General features: G+C 46.4%; 3 protein-coding genes across 3 annotated transcripts; 1 reads left to right on the top strand and 2 right to left on the bottom strand.

Moving 5' to 3' along the window:
* Positions 1–620: 620 nt before the first annotated feature.
* On the bottom strand, positions 621–2,955 carry PtA15_6A372 (uncharacterized protein; the record flags this gene model as incomplete). The annotated part of the gene is made up of 9 exons (XM_053170070.1): positions 621–913; positions 1,003–1,145; positions 1,245–1,304; positions 1,403–1,544; positions 1,671–1,811; positions 1,936–2,137; positions 2,225–2,570; positions 2,661–2,749; positions 2,842–2,955. 9 exons carry the CDS (start codon positions 2,953–2,955, stop codon positions 621–623), a joined length of 1,530 nt encoding a protein of 509 aa, XP_053021298.1.
* A 704-nt stretch (positions 2,956–3,659) lies between these two features.
* Positions 3,660–4,695, bottom strand: PtA15_6A371 (uncharacterized protein; the record flags this gene model as incomplete). Its single annotated transcript, XM_053170069.1, has 4 exons — positions 3,660–3,945; positions 4,037–4,248; positions 4,342–4,450; positions 4,538–4,695. The coding sequence occupies 4 exons, from the start codon at positions 4,693–4,695 to the stop codon at positions 3,660–3,662; spliced, it is 765 nt and encodes a 254-aa protein (XP_053021297.1).
* Positions 4,696–10,469: 5,774 nt separating this feature from the next.
* PtA15_6A370 (uncharacterized protein) lies at positions 10,470–11,554 on the top strand (the record flags this gene model as incomplete). Its single annotated transcript, XM_053170068.1, has 5 exons — positions 10,470–10,854; positions 10,924–10,983; positions 11,083–11,190; positions 11,277–11,333; positions 11,433–11,554. The coding sequence occupies 5 exons, from the start codon at positions 10,470–10,472 to the stop codon at positions 11,552–11,554; spliced, it is 732 nt and encodes a 243-aa protein (XP_053021296.1).
* Positions 11,555–19,285: the final 7,731 nt, after the last annotated feature.

Here is a 19,285-nt window from a genome sequence, read left to right as displayed (position 1 = left end):
TTGTCCCACCCATATTCTCATGTTGTTTTCTTTTTGCCAGTTGGTCTATGTTGGCTTTTTGTTTGCATTTTCATGGTTTTTAGCCCTTTCAACCTTGGGCACAGGAAAAAAAACCCCTGGAATTGGATGACTTCCTGTCGTCATTTAGAGAGCTCTAGATGCCCCTCTAAATCCTAAATTAAGACACCTATCAAAAAATCAACCAGTGCACATGAAATCAATAAACTGTGGGGTTGGGAAAACACTTATCTTTTTGTCAAAAATTAAGAATTTGGGTGTGTGAATTGAGATCTGGGAGGCTCCCAGACTCGACGGGAAGTCCTCCATTGTAAACAGGGGAAATTTCTGTCGTAACTTGTAAGAAGGGATGATGCCTGTGAGAATATTTTCAGTAGAAATTGAGTGATAATAAGGAACTATTGAAGGCTGTTGGCCGCATATGAGAGCTCCTTGAGATCTTTCTGTAATCTTTGATTGGTCTGCTTCGTTGTTGCAGCTATTTATGAGGAAGAGGTAATGCAAGTAGCAACTGATAATAACTCATGCATAAATATGAAAGACATGTAGGTACACAGTGCAGGTTTTTGAGATAAATATATGTATGTAGATAAGAAACAGAATTACCACATAAACCTTTGCCAGGTACCTTCCCATTCACCTGGCCGTGATTTGAACGGACGGAACAGGAAGACGGCGATAGTGATCAGATTGACGAGGGCGTATAAACAGCCCTCTGTGAACAGCCTGATCGACCATGTCTTGGTTTCCTCTACGACTGGTCGAATATGCAGTCTGAGTAGGATATAAGGGACAAGGAAATAACGCGGCTCGAGTAAGGGCGACGGTATCAAAGTGAGTGCCAAGGCGATAATATAGAAAGTCGTGATCAGTAGATTCATCGTAAATGATCGCGCTGCAGGCATTCGAAGAAAAAAACCAGCTAAATATTCGAGCAATACGATCGAGTCTATCTGGAAAAATCTGCAAGAAAACATTGATCACCTATCCTTTCCCAAAGCATCTTTATACAAATCATGTAGCCCGGCGTGAACAAATACTTGACCACTCGATGGAATTTGACAATTCTTCTCCAGACGTGAAACGTGTAATGTCTATTATCAGACAGCAGAAATGGGTGCTCGTATCTAAAGATTCAACAAATGCCCAAGGGGAATCAACGTCCATTCAATACATCTTCTTTCAGGGTTTGAACTTGTAGAGACTGATCAGTTACGATAACGCACGTGAATTTATGAATAGTCCACAGAATTGTGACAAACAAGCAAGAGCTCAAGAAAAATGATCTGATGGTCGAGAACGATTCCGGAATATCGTTAAAAAAGATAGACATCAACACTGCAATATTCATCAGAAAACTTCATGAGCGACTTAAGCTAGCTACCTAGGAGATCCAAGTAGGCTTTTGAGCGTCCTTCTGATCAAAAACAAGTCAAACGATACCGGGGCCAGAAAGGCGAATGCGAAACTTGCGAAATAGTATAATTGGGGTATGTGTAAAGCCGTGGTGTGATTGGATTTATCGCCTAGGCTCATGACAGTCGAGATTCCGGTCCATGTACACAAAGAAGAAACGGGTTTAAGAATCATTCGGACATCAGCTCGTTATTTTTACGGGACGTAAAAGAACAGATCAGTTAACATAATTTTACCTAAGACAATCCCTCCGTTCCATAGAACGAAAACAATGAAGCAAACCAGTACACCAGCATACGGAAGCACGACAGGCAAAGTACTGGAGAGGTTGGACAAGCTCTCCAAAACCAGTGAACGGATTGCTCGGGGTAAATCGACTGCTCAAAGTGTTGATTGTCACGTAAGTCAGACACCATTCATATTGAGATTTACCCAGAGCTTTGGCTCAAGAGGCATATAGCCAAGTTAAAAAGTTAAGAAAGCTAGATCGGGGATGCACACGTAAAGAAGCGCTCGTTAGCGATAAGTCGTAGGGCTGGGCTAGACGGTGCGATTTCTTGACGTTATTGGCTTGTCCAGATTTCGGAGTAGTAGGAGGGGTGGTGCTGCTGATCTGACGGAGATGGCTGATCAAGGCGGAGCCGGCGATAAAGGCAACCCATGCAATATTAGTCTGTCTAAAGAGACAACTCCATAGCCCTAGCTGTTCCGCACAAATGAAGCATTAAAATATCAATATATATCCAGAGCTTTCCCTTTGTGATAACCAGATAATTGATTTCCTGCTAACCAGAGCAGCCAACACATGGCGACCGGCGAGACTTTGATCGTAAGCGGCTATGATGGCAAATAGAGAGCCGAGATCGGTGTAAAATAGAAAGCCAGAAAAATATGCTATTGGGAAACAAGAGATGATGATGGCTTCCAAGATGATTTCATCCTCGGGGATCAGGAACCTTACGCGTGGTTTGACGCCCGGTCTCGGTGGGTAGGGAGTGGTTCGGAAGTGAGAGAGGATCCGGCTGATGAGGAGTGGGAATGCACAAAGTAAAGCGGCATTCATCCAGCGAAGGTGGTTGGTTGAACAAAGGAACCATTTTGGGGAGGCTTGGTGGAGTAAACTGGGAACGATATATCTGTGGAGGCAAGGTCGCGGGGATCGAAGACATGGCGTTAGTCGGTATATGATTCCAAACAAGATACATGAACTGGTATATCGAGCTGACAGTCCAGGGGGTGTGGTGATCAGGTTATTCCAGGTTGTCCATTGACCTGCACAGTACGTTTTTGCCTGTTCGACGTGAAAGATTTCATCCTGCAGTGTGAAGGAAGAGCTTGAGCAAGATGGTCTGAGAATCACGAAGAGGAATTTCCTCTATGGAGTTTTGGATGGTGGAATCTACTAACCATATAAGGATCCGGGACTCGGGTTTTGATCTGATCGCTAACCAGGAGTACTGAAGCCGCGTAGGCTGAGAAGGCGGCCGACGAAGTAAACAATTGTGCCTGCTTGGCGTCCATTCCGGCTACTTCGGATTGCGCAACTGCGATCGTACATAGATAAACCAGTGAAAACTGAGTCAGATCAGCTCACTCAAGGTTGAAGAAAACTGCAAGCAAACCTATTCAAAGCAGAAGACAAGAGCCCCTTGGACTCCTAGGGATTCAACCAGTCCGTGCCTTCAAGTTTCCGAGCAGGTGGACTGAACGAACATTAATCTTTCTGGAGAGCTTCAGGTAAGATTTTGGACCAGGATCCACGGCGGCCCCGTTTCGGTTGATCTGAGAGGAAGTATATGTAGACGGAAGGCCGAGGCTTGGTACAGCTTGGTGCCGTGCGGTGAGGGCAGAGGCCGGGAGCGGACGCAGCCCGCCGGCGGCATGAGGAGCACAATCCCCCGGGGGATCGGAAGGTGGGGAGTGCGACAAGTGAGGGCCAGTGCCATCCACGTCCAACCCAAGTTAAACCCACTTCACCATCCCAGACCTTTTCATCACCTGGAACATCAACCAGGTCAAGGAGACAGTTTTCTCAGCGAATGAAATACTTCCAGCTGTCCAAATCTCAACACCTAGGAGTTAAGGATCTTGTAGGAACTTGGGCTAGACGTGTTGCTTAGGTATTTATTCTATTTCATTTATGTTGTTAAAAAAACTTTCTCCTTCAAAAATCCTATGAACATGAATTCTTTCGAGTTTTAGTACTATTTGAGCGGCAAAAACAATTAACGTTTCCGTCTGCGAGCCTTTCCTTCGGCCCCGCTGCTCTCCTCACCGCCGGTCTCTGCGCCAGTTTTTTTGGAAGGTCGAACTGAATGGCCCGCTGGTATCCATTCTTCCTCGTAGGCACCGCCAGTCGGAGTAGCAACCTTTGAGCTCGATCGGAGGGAACCTTCTGTAGACTGCTTGGGCTTCAATGAGCGAGCTGGTTTGACTGGAACGACGTAAGAGCTGTAAACCATGTATCCGATCCCACCAAATGTAGATGCCAAGATGATGTACAGTAGGATCCTGTGTTTATGAATGTCATAACAAACAATTAGCAAGGAAACCTTCAGGCTATTCAATATTAGAACCCGATCGCGTGGTATGAACGACATACAGCTGGGGATCAAACCACCGGGTAGGAGGTTCTTGAATTGTGACAGTTGAATCGTAAGCGATGGATCGATGCTTCTTCCCCGTCGGACCACTCCATTCAACCCAAATCCTCAAACCGATATTGCCTTCTCTTTCCTCGGCACTGAACATGTAGGGTATAATGTATGGCTCGATTTTCGGTGGTAGGGTCCTCTTTGAAGGCACTGGAACACCCTGTAGATCAGATACATACAAACCAAGTTAATATTATTCTGCTGGAAAGGATTGCCAGAGGGAGATGAAAAACTCGGGGGAATTTCCACCCACTTTTCTCAGCAAGCGCTCTTTGCCACCGATTTCCCGGAACTCGTTCCATACTTGATGGATTCTCATCACATCCTCGACCGGATCTCTCCCTAAGTTAAGGACCTTTAAACTAAACACTAGTTTGCAAGGTTATTATCTATTTGTACTCTCTTTGTGCGAATACAAGGGATCTGTAAGAAGAGAAAAAATGACTTGCAGGATTTTATTGGGCTGGCCATTGAAGACAATCCCGAATTGATTGTTTGAAGGGAAATCGGCACTGATTTCAAGCTTCTCGGGTGTCAATAAACTTGAAACTGAACTGATTAAAACCGACAAGGTGGCCAATTTCTTGAAGCGAGGGAGGAGGTGCATGGTGTGTGTGTTTGATGCTCGATGAGGGATCGCTGTTGACTCGGTGTTGAATGTTCGATTGTGACTTGTTGCGTATGTATGTATGTGTGGGGGATGACGATGACGAGGGTGGTGGAAAGATGGGAGGGGCCCCGAACTGCCCCGAAGGGGTTATCACGACCGTTGTGCATATTCTTACTCCCACGTTGCACCCCACTATCCACCGCGCTCTTTCAAGACGTACACTTGGGGACCAGTGGGTCATGGTGATCTGAATGCCACAACATCTACCCCCTACCCTAACTAAGCCTCTTGAATGGAGGCTTACGACTTGAGCCATGCTTCTTGCCTGAGTGGTTGGGGCTTTTGTGGCTTTTTATGCCCTTTTTTCTTTTCACCCTTCACACAGCAAAAACTAGGCAACCTCTGCTGAAGCCCTGAAGGGTCAAGACAGCTGACCATCTTGGCTTCATGCCCCTTTCCTCATAATGTGGATTGGATGCAGGAGCTGGAGTGTGTTGGAATTTCACTTGTCACCGCTCTCCTTTTTTCCTTTTCTCATATCACAAACATGTCCCCTCCTTTATGCATGTACCTTTTTTTTACTTATTCATTGTGTCCTCTAAAGCGCGCCCACAACTTGAGCACATTGTATGTAGTCTATTGAAACACAACAGACTACTCAGGAATTGATCATCAGCTCTGACCATCTGTTCCTGTGTGCGCACTTGAGCCCGCCCACTGTCTTATCTGCGAAGGCACATTAGCCCCTTTGAGTGAGTTTCATCGGTCCTTTTTCTCAGACTTTGTCTGCTATTGGCTAAGCCGATCTTTCTCCCTCCGCCCGCTCCACTCGCCTCCGGTTAAAAATCCTTCAGAGTGGCCAAGGCATCTCAACCAGAGCTTGGAGAGCCTGGTTCCTGTGTAATTGAATTGAACAACCAAACAGTTTTCTGTGGTCAGGTCAATACAAACAGGTGATTCAAGGTACCCTGAAAATACATACATTTGATTTGAAGGGTCATGGGGCAATAATGATTGCACTTTGAGGAACATGTGTAGTGGCAAGAGATAAGGAAGAGTGAGAGAAGTCTCATGGTCCAAAGGGCATGCATGATGCCCCTCCGGAACAGGGTAAAAATTAGAAAGGCACAAAATCTCCAGCAAAAGCCTTTTAGAAGATTATATTGTGAGATTGCAGACCTAGGAGACCAGCGCCGAAAGGCGCTGCAATCTAATAAAGCTGCGGAAAGAGGTAAGCAATGCGAACCACTTCCGCAGTCCCGTGCCAAAGCTGGAAATACTGAGTACACTTTTTTGTGAACCGCAGATCCAGACTTAGGTTGCAAGACAAACCTTGAGAATAAACTCAAATCGTCATCACTGTTAGAGCGGATTACAATCGGAACAAAAGGTCAGATTGTCTTCTATTAGCTCAAGTGATAGAACAAATAGCTAACACTTGGTTCCAGTTCCAGTAGACAAAGTCAACCGAAACCAGACCAAGAAAACCGGGTCCACTCAAGAAGCAGGACGAACCGGTGAGTACACGAGTTCATAGCTAGGCAGATGGGGGAGAATAAGAGCTAAAGGAAACTTTGATGTTCAATAGACAAAGTCAAACGATTCCTTAACCGCTTCACCGACGCAAACTAGACCCAGTACTGATAGCTTAGCGCTCACGTACGGTAAGGACTATAAGTCTCCTAGACGATGAACTAGAACAAACACTGATGTGTGTTGTGTCCATCAGACCTCAGGTCCAGCCGAAGAACCTAGTTCCGGCCTTTTGTTTTCTTTTTATTTCTCTTATCAAGTCTCAAAGACTCAGTAGAGAGCGGTCTTGCACTTGCTCTTAGGTAAAAAGAATCTCTCTTAAAACTTTATTTGTAGTATAATATAGTTAGATTGACAAGAAATAAAACTCTTAGTTGCTTGTATTCTTTCATATATTCTCTCAGTTCAGTTTGGAGACATTAGTCCTAAATCCCTCCTTCAGAGGTTGCATTTTGCACAAGGACGCTTTGTGCCAGGGTCCTCCAAAGTGGGGGACTGACATTAAGTTAGATCTACACCACAGCTCCACTGGTAAAGTGAGTTGTGTGTTAGGCTGACCCTGTGAATTTCAAGTCCATATGGAGATGAGGAAGAGAAGAGCTCAATTTTGATCTCAAGAAGGAGAGCAGTGAGGATGGAATATCCCCACCGGAAAGGCTCAAGTTTGGGGTGCAGAAAGATTGAGGAAACCCAATGATTTGATTCACATGCAGCTACACCACAGCAAAAAAAAACTGTATTTTGCATGTCAGCCCCACGCCAGGGTGAACAATGGGTTGCCACAGGTTGGTGTGGAACTCCAGAAAGATCAGGAAAGAGCTGTGAAGGGAAATAGTCAACTAGACTACTAATAATGTAGAAGAGGCTAAAGGTGCTGGTGAGGCTTCCCTCTTGAGTAAAGCTGATTTAACACTAATGGTTTTGAGGTGTATATCAATAGTACTGACTGAGGGCAGAGAAGTGAGAGACAAGGGGAATAAAGTGGAGAACTTCCTGTGCAATCTGGAATCCATGCAGATGTTGGTTTAGACCCAAAAAGTTAAGATTTTCACATGGAAATGTGGCATTTTGGTAGATTACTTCTGGCAACGGTGGGTAGTTACGATAACCATGAATCCTCTTCTTTGGTCTTCAATTTAAAATTAGGAACCAAATATAATGTTCTGTCAGCTAGATCAAGAAGTCAGAGCTCTCCTCTAAAAATTGGTGAAAAAAAAATTCCTTTTTTGTCAAAAGAATAAATTGATATCCCTTATTCCGTGTCAAATTTTGCAGTTACGAGTAACTAAAACCAGTAACTAAAAACTGGAAGTGTAATCAAGGATATCCAGGCAGTATTTTTACAAAAATGGAAAATTATTTCACCAATTATTAGAGGAGAGCTATGACTTCTTGATCTAGCTGAGAAAAATCATTAGGTGGTTCTGAATTTTAAATTAAAGACTGAAGGAGAAAAAAAACTGATAGTAACTGTTATCGTAACTACCCACCGTTGCTTCTGGGAGGCCCACAGATCTTGATGACTTCCCTCCACATCTGAGACCCTTGCAGTTGTGGATATAATTAAAGACCCAAAAAGTGTAGACTTTTTCAGAGAAATCTAGCTTCTCCAGATCACTTCTGGGAGACCCTCAGGTCTCAACGGGAAGTCACTCAGTCTGTCACACTTGATCTTCATTTTGATTTTGGAAACACTGGAGGACTTTCAGTCAAGTCTGGGAGCCTCCCAGATCTTAAATTACACACCCATACTCTTAATTTTTGGTAGAAGGGAAAATGTTTTCCTAACCCTACAGCTCATAACTTTCATGTGCACTGATTGTTGATTTAGTGGATGTCTTAATTTAGGAGTTATACTATAGGGTCATCTAGAGCTCTCTAAATGCTGACAGGAAGTCCTCCACTCATCCACTAAATCAACAATCAGCTGTTTTGGAAACCTATTGATCTTGGACACAATCCTGCAGCCATTGCACATCACACCGCATTCACCATGTCCATCAAACAAACCACTGAATGAATTTGTCTGCTCTGTCAGGTTGGATCATTACAACTGTCTATGTAGATCAGTGCAGAGGAAGGAGGGAAGGAAAATCCCTCCCCCTCCCTGTCTTCTTGCACCAATGGTGTAAATATGTAAATAAATAGATTGGTCCCAAGGGAGTGAGGTGGTGGGTCAAGTCAGATGAGATGAGCTGTGGTGAGGGTTGTACATGTTATGGCCTCATGTTATACCTACAACCTCATTTTACAGTCTCTACATGTTATGAGCCCAGCGATGCCTCTGTTGTGTGTTCAAATCCCATTGCCTACATCTTGCACATGTCACATCTCCCCAGCTTGTAACCCTCACATAACATGACATGAATGTGATAGCTACTTCTAGTCTTATATATAAGCATATTATTGATTATTGATTTAGGGGTGTAGTTGCCTTAAAATAGCTCCACAGTTCATGGGTGCCAAAAGTCCCATCTTTAGATAAAACATAGTATAGTCTTGAACATATTATTAGGCTCCATTTGGCCGGCCCCAAAAATGTGGGAGCGTAATAAGCAGATATGCAGATTATTTTTGGGGGGACAGGGTAAATGATGATATGCCATGTCCCTGTTTGGCATCCCACTGAGCGTCATAAACTTGACAACCGGAGTTGACACTCCATTATTCCCCCGCCAAAAGGGATATTTTGGTCTGACCCAAGATTTCCCTGTAATTTCCGCTTCCCACCTGCCTCAAACCACAGCCTCAGCACTCATGACAGTGGCTGTCCCAAACGGCCATGTAAAATAATTGAAGCCTGGTAATAATCCCAATAAGGTTCATAAACCTTGCTTGGGATTATTACACAGCTTATTACGCAGCAGCTTATTCCCACATATGACACTGGGCCCTGCCAAATGGGGCCTTAGTATAGTAGCCAGTATGCGTGAAAGTTGACAGTTAACAAGTCTGTCAGGGAGTAACACTTAGATTTGTATGTAGTTTCACACCAGTCCATTTGGTGTCCAATCCAATATCACCTCTGTTATCAGTGATATTGGCTTGTGGGGGAGTGTTATGGCCTGGTGTTGTACCTCTCTGGGGGAGAGTTGATGCCCTGCTACAATCATGTACAGCAGTTCCGAGAAAGCTTGCACTTCTGGACCTGCGATTTTGCCCCCCGAACTCGACTTCAGCCTCCTGTATTGCCTCCTGTATGGCCGTTGCCATACAGGAACATGCATTTGGTGCAAAAGCTATCTTTGTGATAGCTAGCTTTTAGCTTTGGAGAGTGGCACCGTTGGACTCCTTGTCAAATTTTGAGTCCAGCGGTCCTCCACTCCCCTGCGCCCGTGTGGCATGACAGGGCACCAGGCTGCCCAGTCAGGCCCCACAGCCCTGTATAACCCGGGCTGTCCAGAATACAGGGGGGATGTGGCTGAAGTTGAAGTCAAGTTCAGGGGGCAAAATTGCAGGTCCGGAAACGCAAGCTTTCTCGGAACTGCTGTAGTTGGGTGGTACCTTTTCTTCCTTCCCCGGGGTTTTTACAGTACAGCCATTCCAAAAAAGCTGCTTCTTTGGAAGGAATTTCCGCTGGAAATTCCTTCTGGATTTGCCAATGTATGTGCATCCAACATCAAGGTTGGACACATGATATCCAGACCTGCGAGCGCAGTTGCTTGCAGGATCCCACCAATCAAGCTGTTTGGTAGCGGAAAAAAAACACGCCGGCCGCTGGGACCAGCACCATCCAACCTTGCGAACAGGGTAAGTGTGCCATCTAGGGTAAAATCAGCCAAATTGCTTGATTCTGAACTCAGAATTAGGAAAAAATGAAAGGAAGGAGATGATTGAGGGCATCTGGCTGCTGTATATGCACCCTGCATATAAGAATGAGGTGGGCATGAATATACATATGTCCAACCTTGCCAGTGATTATTGGCAAATCCAAGACAAAGTTTGGGTGGAAATTCCTTCCAACAAACCCAAGCTTTTTCGGAATGGCTGTACAATCTTGGAAAAATTGCTCCGAGCACCAGACCGTTACACAACCGGCAAGGGACTGTGGGATACTCCAGCCAAAGTTAATCTAAAAATCAAAACAAACCCATACATACACCAAAACAAAAAAAAATTGAAAGGTCCAACAGGGTCCAACCTTCTCATGCAACCAAGAGAGCAACGCAGTGCTTCAAGTTGATCCGTCATCAGAACTTGTGCGGGCCATCACCGTATCACATGAGAAACCGCGATGGATGTTCAACTGCGGATCAGACAGGCCCACAGCTGCATATCCAGGAGGCTCAACCCAACCGATCCGAACTGAACGGGTGACAGTGGCAAGCAGTGCCATGCCCGCTTATGAATTGGTGTCGCATTTGCAATATGTACTCGATTATTTATTTATCAGTGCCATCGGTCCTCCCCTTGTTCCTCAGTTCATCCCTCGCGCATTCCTCGAGTTCAAACTTGTTCCATCCTCTGAAATCAGTTCCACTCCAATCAGCATGCGTTCTAGTCGCCTCACCCTTTCTGTCCTCGCTTTCATCGGGCAGGTCGTTTCAGCCGCCTCAGTGACCACAGATGACGATACGCCCAGACAGTGTTTTTATTACACCGGTGCAAACACCAACTCCGCGAGTAAGTCTCAATTAATCCTGAAAGAAGTCGTAGCCAGATTTCTGGGGTGAATAATTGTTTTCTTTCTAGCTTGTAATGAGGTTCCGGATTTGATTTGCACCGGAGGGTGCCGCCGAGGTAGTTACGTCAGTGAGTCAGCTGAGTTCCATGATATCAGCGCAAAGCCATCGCGCGATTCATTTTCCGATTGTTAATAATAATTATAATCTGGGTTACCGTTATTTATAGCTGCTGAAGGATGTCGGCCAAACGATGGTTCGCCTAAATCGGCCGCAGCTCCGCTCACTCCCCAAAACTGCACCGTTGGCTTTGGTCGGGACACGGCTGCTGCTAAAGGTGAGTGCTACTGCTTGTGCCTTCGCAAAAAGGATCGGATGGCTAGTTTTAAAAATTGAAATTATGCAAACTCTTCTCCATGAAAGCATGCCTCACCGAAACTAAGGGATACTCTTGCAACGGCAAAACTAGTGGTTTTGCTTGTGAGTGCCTTTTTTGGTTCACCTCAGACTTTTCACATTTTGGGCAATAGTGAAGGTTTACGACTCGATTTAATTTTTTCATTCATATTTTCCGCTAAGTATGTTATGGTTGTGTAAAAACTCGCACAACTTATCACGTACCTTCACCCCCTGAAGACTACCCGCCATCGTGGCTCAATCAAAGTCTTACAAACCCGATACCAGGATCGGGGAGATGGTAATTTCCGACCACATTAAATCAAATGCTTTCCAAAGCAAGAATATCTAACGTTGGGCTTGATGTGTTTTGTCTTGGCTATCTTAGATTGACTTTTTGTTTGGTGCCTGCTCGATGTACTCAACTCGACGTCTTTGATTGTGGCTTTTGCAAACTATTAGATATGTCGAGATTGTGCTTTAAGTCGCTACACATGGTCTGGAACACCTGAATTATTATGTCCTGTTTTTCTACAATGGACATCTCTTTCTCATCTGTAGGATATGCTCGCATTCTTCTTCTATCATTCATTTCCTTTCTCTTAAAAAGAGTGTCAAAATGGCTGCTGCAAGTACATATAGACAATTTCACATGATATACTTGCTTGATACTTGATCAAAGCGCAAAACTGTCCAAAAAGGCGAGTCCATCCGAATAGTCTGTAGCTTGCGCAAAATCAAAACAGTGCAAGAGAGCTGGAACGCCTCCGCAAGCCTTGAGTAAAGAGGGTTTTCAAACTCTTTTTATGCATTTCCTCATTTCACCAAGCAGGTGCTCCGCCGCAGCAGAGACGCGGGCTTCGATATCAACGCTTCAACGGACTTTTGGGCAAGGAACTGTTCGGCAGAGTCCGGAGTGATCACAAAGATGAAGAATCTAGGCTATGGTTCTTGATTTCTTCGACTTGCTGGGAATAGATCTACAGCACTTTCGGAAAAGGATGTCGCTGGCTCCCAAAAACCAAAAACCAGAGCCTGCAGGTCGTGCATGCGCCTGCATATGAACTGTGGGGCTGCAGATATTGGACGCTGTTCGCAATCCTGAAAATCCAGCCCCGGCCGGCTCCCATACGCAAATGAGCCATCGACTCGGGCTGCCTACTGGCTTCGCTTTCTGCCAGGTACCCCCCCATTCCCCCCACCCGCTGCCACCAAGATGCGCATTCTTGACCACTTCCTGCCACCAACCCGATTCCGAAAACCGTACCAATGTGAGTTTTTCAAGCGGACTTGACTCCGGTGACTGATCACTGATCTGGCACTTTCCTCGTACCAGGACACGAAGACTGCCATTGATCTCGGTGCGGGTTGATTACGCGACCGCCCTTCTTGGGCCCCATCTTTTTATCTTGATTTTGTTACACCTGAAGCCTCTTTCCTCTCCCTTCCCCTCACACTTGTTTAGATAACTCATCTGGACTATGTAAATAAACCAAGCTTGTAGATTTTGTTGCGGCCGCCGCATGCGAAGGTGTTCTGGAATGCCATCATACCTAGCTGCAAAGATTACAAGACTATCATGTCAATTCCTTCTAGTTTATCTTTGTTTCATAGTTAGACTAGGCTTGTTTTGTTTTCTTTTGAATGTAATTATTGAATTTGATCGGGGTAATTGATACATATGTTGTTGTTGTAACCTAAGTAGTTAGGTTACAATTAGTGATACTCGCCTATCCTAAGACCATACTATGTCTTCGGGGAATAAGCTGGAGAGCTTATTCCTCACGATTCATGGAATCTACTTGCTTTTGTCACATCAGGTTATGAGCCTGTAAATCTCGCCATACCAAATCAATCTTTTCTCTCCAGCAGGGTAGCTTTGAGTCAAGCGTAATCGACCCGCTTTCTTTTCACTCTACGACTTTCAAACTTCGATTATCTTGGGTATCCCAGCGTAGGGAGTAATCGACCCGCCTTATTCAAAATTTATCTTCAAATTCTCTTCGTTGGATCTTCAGGGTCGAGCAAAAGTTTTGTGTCTGCTTGTTTGAGATCCTGAGTTCTTCCCCGCCCACCCCATTAAACTCCCTGACTAGGAGAATCAAGCACATTGTGATAAGGCTAAACAGTACGCCAAAACTGTGAAACTGCTCCCTGGCACGGTGCAGGGCCTAGACGCAACCTTGACAATCCAAAATCTACTCTTCTTTTTTCTTTCCGGAGAACTCAGGAGCTCAAGCAGGTAGTCACAGACTTCCTGTTCTGACTTGGTTGATCCTTCTCTTTTTTTTCTCTTTTTTCCCTTTTATGTCCAATCCCAGTCCGACAGAACCACCTTCTGGATCTCAACGTTGAACTTCCTCCTCCTCAGCCTGGTCTGGTCGATTGATCGCGGAACTCAGCGGCCAAGAGTTAATCGACGCAGTAGCGGCTTCAATTCAAGATACACCACAACGCCTCGATCAAATCTTTGGACAGAACCTGGATCCCAATTCCTGCCCCTCTGCAGCACCAACACAGTCTCCAGGCAATACCACAGCTATCAACCAGCGGATACCTGGAGCGTGGCAACAGGCAAGACCAGCAACTCCCGGTAACCGGTACTACCCTCAACTCCCACCACTCCCGCCAACATCAACAGCAGACCCAGCGACAGCGCTGACCAAGCGGCACTACGTTCCCCTCCCAAGATCAACTTTCCGGCAACCAATCTTTCCCCCTTCCGCGCCCCCTCACCCACCACCTCCTCCTCCGTCTTTCGCCTCGCCGGTACCTTCCAACAAACATTTCTCCTCTAACCTCGAAGTCCCCCCATCTCCTCCGTCCCCCAATCATCCACCGCTGCCATCTTTTGTTATGGACTGACCGCCCCACCTCTCAGCGGCACAACGTGCGGCCGACCTGGCCGAAGCTAAGGCCCAACTCGAGGAATCAAAAATTGTTGGTCAAGCAGTCCACGCTGCGACGTCCAACATTCCTACCGACATTATCCTAGCGGCCGATGGGTCGAATTTCGAAATCTGGTCCCGAGAACTGGGCGAGAAGGCCGGCATTCATCTTAGCAACAAGGAATTTTTTAACAAGAAGAAGTCCAATTCGGTTCTCAAAAAAATTGGTCGGGCCATTTTCCTTGCGATGATTCACGAGTCGCTCAAGTTGGATGTCCACGGCACCACTTCATGCAACAATATGTATGAGCTCATGTTCAAGAAGTTCAAATCAGTCAGTCGGGCGGCCCAACTTGACGTTTTCTACCGTTTCATTGAATTCAAGAACTCAGCAAATCCGACGGCAGCCGGGGTGGCATCAAAACTTAAAGATCTCACAACCAAGTGGCGCAACTTGAAAATTGAACTCACATCCGACATTTTTATGGGTTTTGTTCTCCAAAGCAGTATCGGTCGGGACACTCAGCTTGGCCAAGATTTTGACAGGAGGATTGAAATCGAGTTGCAACAATCACAAGACTGTACCACGCCAACTTTTGACAAATTGGTTCAACTGCTATCGGCGTGCAAGCTCCAATATGACCACACTTGGCCATCAGTCAAGGCATCGCCGTCGATGGGACATTCTCCGGCCATACATCAACTAATTGCGGATCTTCCACCGTTTGATCAGTTGGCGTATTTAGCGGATGTACCGGAAGCGGAGTGGCCGGCAGCTCTCGAGTTTCATCAGGTGAAAGCAAATCACTGCTGGAGCTGTGGCGATGCGTCACACTATCTTCGTGACTGTCCGAGCCGATCTAGGTCAACTCCGGTCAATCGCCGACAACGTGGTCCCGGTGCTTTCTCTTATCGTCCAGCTCAGATGCCTCGACAACAAACTCAACAAGCAACTTTTCTGCCAATGATAGGCGCAGTCTACCCGCCTCCAAACTTGCCATACAGATCCCAACAGTTCCAATCCCCTCCCGGTTTTTTCCCTCGACAGCAGTTCCCTCCAGCCCAGTACTTTCAACAGTACTCGATGCCCTACCCCCCTGCTCATCAACAATACCAACACCCGGCCCATCAACAACAAACCCTCCGACCGGCTGACAGTTACAGACCTACTTCAACCCAAACTCACCACTCGAACGCCAGTCAAATGCGACCTCGTTCCGATCATCAAAAAGGGGGTGGGGCATCTGCGAAGGAAGCTGAAGTCCCGGATCTTCCTGATGGATTGGCTGAAGTCGATTTTGGAGCCATGACGGCTGAGTTGGACGTGAGTACCCCTGCCATCCTTGATTCAGGTGCTACCCATCACCTCACCGGAGCAATTCAACTCCTCCACAACTTCCGAGTGCTCAAATCTCCTATTGCTTTAAACGTAGCAACTTCAGGAGCTGGAGCCTATATATCAGGCGCAGGCGAGCTACGCTTCCGAGGGCCCGGGGACACAACCATAGTAATATCTGGAGTGTTGTTCTGTGAGCAGGCCTGTTCTACCCTTATCTCTCTTGCGGCCCTCCGGAAGGCTAACTGGTCGTTTAGTTACGACACGCCAGGCGATTCCTTTGATGTTTTCAATGCAAAAAATGACTTGGTGTTCCGATGCCCGTTTGTGCGCATAAAGAACCGGTGGTGCATTCCATGGCCCATCATCAAGCGGCCCAATCCTGGTGTTTTCTATTCCTCTTCTTCTCAATCTCTTTCTCCCTCTATGTCTTCTGTTGTCCGTTCTCATCAAGACTCGACCCTCCCTCAATCCTCTTCCCTCGCGCGTCTTACGCCAAAACACCCGTCCAAAAATGTTTCTCTTTCTTCTCTGTCTAATAAGTGCAACAAAGACGACGCTATTTGCCCCAGCCCAGACATTTTTGGTGTGACCGGTGTGCCCAAGACACCATCACCCAATGACCCTTTCATCACGCCGTTTGAGAGGGTATATCCTTCCTCCTGGAGACCGGAATCTCTGACCGAGTCCAAAAAAGTTCTTCTTTTTTGGCACCGCATTTTCGGGCACGTGAGCCTCCGCAAGATACGGTCACTGATCAAGCAGAAGCTTGGTTTTGGCTTGCCATCCGACCTACCACCTGGCAAGATCCATTGCCCTATATGCGCAATCACGAAGAGCACAAGTTTGAATCCTGTCACTAGCACAATGCGGAGCCCGACTCGACTAGAGATCCTGTGTACTGATTTGATGGGGCCTTTCCCAGTGGAATCGGTTGATGGGGCCAAATATCTTCTCACGCTCAGAGATGTAGCCACAGGCTACTCATATGTGCAAAGCCTGAAGGCAAAATCAGAAGCCAACGACGTTCTGATCGAAATCATACGCAAGCTGGAGAAACAGACGGGAGACTCCGTAAAAATCCTTCGCAGCAATAACGGCGGGGAATTTGCAAACAAAGCTTTTAATACTTTTCTGAAGGAAAAGGGCATCATAGCTGAACGCTCCCTTCCCTATCACCATTATCAAAACGGTGTGGTGGAACGCTTCAACCGGACAGTGGCCGACATGGGTAGGACTGTTTTGAGCGACAGTCAGTTACCGCGCACCTTCTGGAACTATGCATTCCTTTGGGCCAATCACGTGCTTAACCGGGTACCCAATAAAGCCAGTAAAGGAAAGACGCCGTATGAAGCAATGTTCAATTGCCCCCCCAGTTTTACTACTTTCCGGATTTTTGGATCCAAAGCCTTTATCCATGTTCCCCCAGAGAAGCGGGACAAACTGGCAGACCGAGCTTACAAAGCATACGTAGTAGCTCATCTCGAAGCAAGCAAAGGCTGGCTTTTCTACATGCCTGCGGAGAACAAATTTGTCTCATTGGCCATGGTCCGTTTCGTCAACAGTGTTCCAAAAGTCACACTTCCCTCGACATCAGTAGTGCCGGAGAGGATCATCTTGCCGTCTGGGAAGATGTCGCTGGATTTTATCGCTCGGCAGATCACGCTTGGAAATTTTGTGAACGAGATCGAATTTGAGAATCAAGAACTGCTCGTCGACGCAGTGCTACAAGCATGTTCCTTTTATGGTATTGACATCCCGAGGACTTACAAGCAAGCCATGAAATCAGGCGATAAGGCTGAATGGGTCAACGCCATTGCGGAAGAGCTATCCAACCTTGACCAGATGGATGTTTGGGTCTCTAAGCCAATGCCGGTTTGGACGAAGCCGCTAGATGGCCGCTGGGTTTTCGCGAAGAAGACAGGTGCTGATGGCAACTCTTGCCGTTTCAAGGCCCGCTATGTGGCCAAGGGCTTCAAACAGGTGGCAGGGAAAGACTTCAATGCCACATTTGCCCCCACAGCTACTTTTGTCTCACTACGTCTGTTACTCACTATTGCGGCACGTTTCGATTGGCCAGTACATAGTTTCGACTTTGTAGCGGCTTATCTGAACTCGCCGATAGATGAAGAGATTTGGGTAAAACCTCCTGATGGCGTCGAAGTTCCCGCTGGACACGGTTTCCTTCTTAAGAAGGCCCTATACGGCACGGTGCTGGTGGCTACACCTGCGTGCAATTCTAGATAAACTAGGCTACTCTCCGTCACAATATGACAATAGTCTGTATATCTTACGCCATGAGAAGGAGTCTGGAGTAATATGGATTCATGTAGACGACGGGGTTGTGACCGCATCCAACGAAGCCCTGATCAAAAAACTCGAGGTAGATCTCAAAGACGTGCTTAAGATCAAATGGAGTCCTCAACTAGACTCTATCGTAGGTCTGAACATTGATAGGACGGCCGATGGTTTTGTTCTCACTCAACCCAAGCTCATCAACACTATCCTGGAAGAAGAATGGGACGGTGTTCAGACCGCAAAGACTCCATTGCCGCCGAATTTCAATGCGCCCACCGAAGATGGTGATCCTTCCTTGTTGTCCAAATTTCTTCATGTGATTGGGATGTTTAGTTACTTAGCAGTTGGCACAAGACCGGATGTGGCTTTCACGGTCAACTACCTGGCGCGTTTCTCAGCCAAACCCAGTGTTGCGCATTGGAAGGGACTCCGGCACCTTGTCAATTACCTTGCCGGGTCCACTGAACAGAAGCTGTGTCTTTTTTCTAACAGAGAACCGAAAGCGCTGAAAACTTTCTGCGATGCGTCTTGGGGAGGGGAATTCTCTCGCTCCTCTTACGGTGTCCTGGTCAAATTCATCGGTTGTCCAATACTTTGGGTGGCACGGCGACAAGCTTTGATGGCGGCATCGACTTGTCATGCGGAATACATGGCATTGGGCGCCGCCACGAGACATACGCTATGGGTAAGACATCTGCTGAAAGACATTCTAAAGACTGATTTTGTCGGCCACATCCACTGCGACAATCAATCTGCGGTAAAAGTGGGTACAGATGACGCGGCAAATAAGCGCACACGCCACACTGATAGGGATTTTTACATTACTAACGAAGCGCTGTTCCGGAAACTGACCACTCTAACTTGGATCCCCACTAGTGAGCAAAAAGCGGATGTCTTCACCAAGAGTCTTCCGCCGGAGCTTTTCAGACGGATGAGAAGTTATCTCCTTAAATAGTTTTGTTTTCTCTCTCTTCTTCTCTCTTTTTTTCTCTTTGTCTTGCCTTCTCCTTGTCCCTTCAATATTTTTTTTCTTTTTTTTTTCTCTCTTTATCTTTCTCTTCTAAGCTTTTTCTTGTAAATAGGGTCTTGCGGCTAGGCGAGGGGGTGGCTGTTGTAACCTAAGTAGTTAGGTTACAATTAGTGATACTCGCCTATCCGAAGACCATACTATGTCTTTGGGGAATAAGCAGGAGAGCTTATTCCTCACAATTCATGGAATCTACTTGCTTTTGTCACATCAGTTATAAGCAGCAATCTCGGATCGGAATGATGAGACAAATGATGGATGAGACAATCATCCGCTTGGTAGCCTTGAAAGCAGATGTTGATCATATTGGCCAGACATGAATTATAAAGTCTCTGCCACCGCTTGTTGGAACTTTCAGCCCGACGTCTCGATACACAGATAGATTTTGATTGTCAGCAACTACTGCGCTCAAGTGCATGGGTTTCTCTCCACGGTTGAGGTCGGAGTATGAGAGCTATTTCCCTAGATCATCAGTTGCGGCCTGTCT

Source organism: Puccinia triticina, chromosome 6A (assembly GCF_026914185.1).
Source record: "Puccinia triticina chromosome 6A, complete sequence".
Classification (NCBI taxonomy): Eukaryota; Fungi; Basidiomycota; class Pucciniomycetes; order Pucciniales; family Pucciniaceae; genus Puccinia; species Puccinia triticina.
This window is presented reverse-complemented; position numbering and strand designations above follow the sequence as displayed.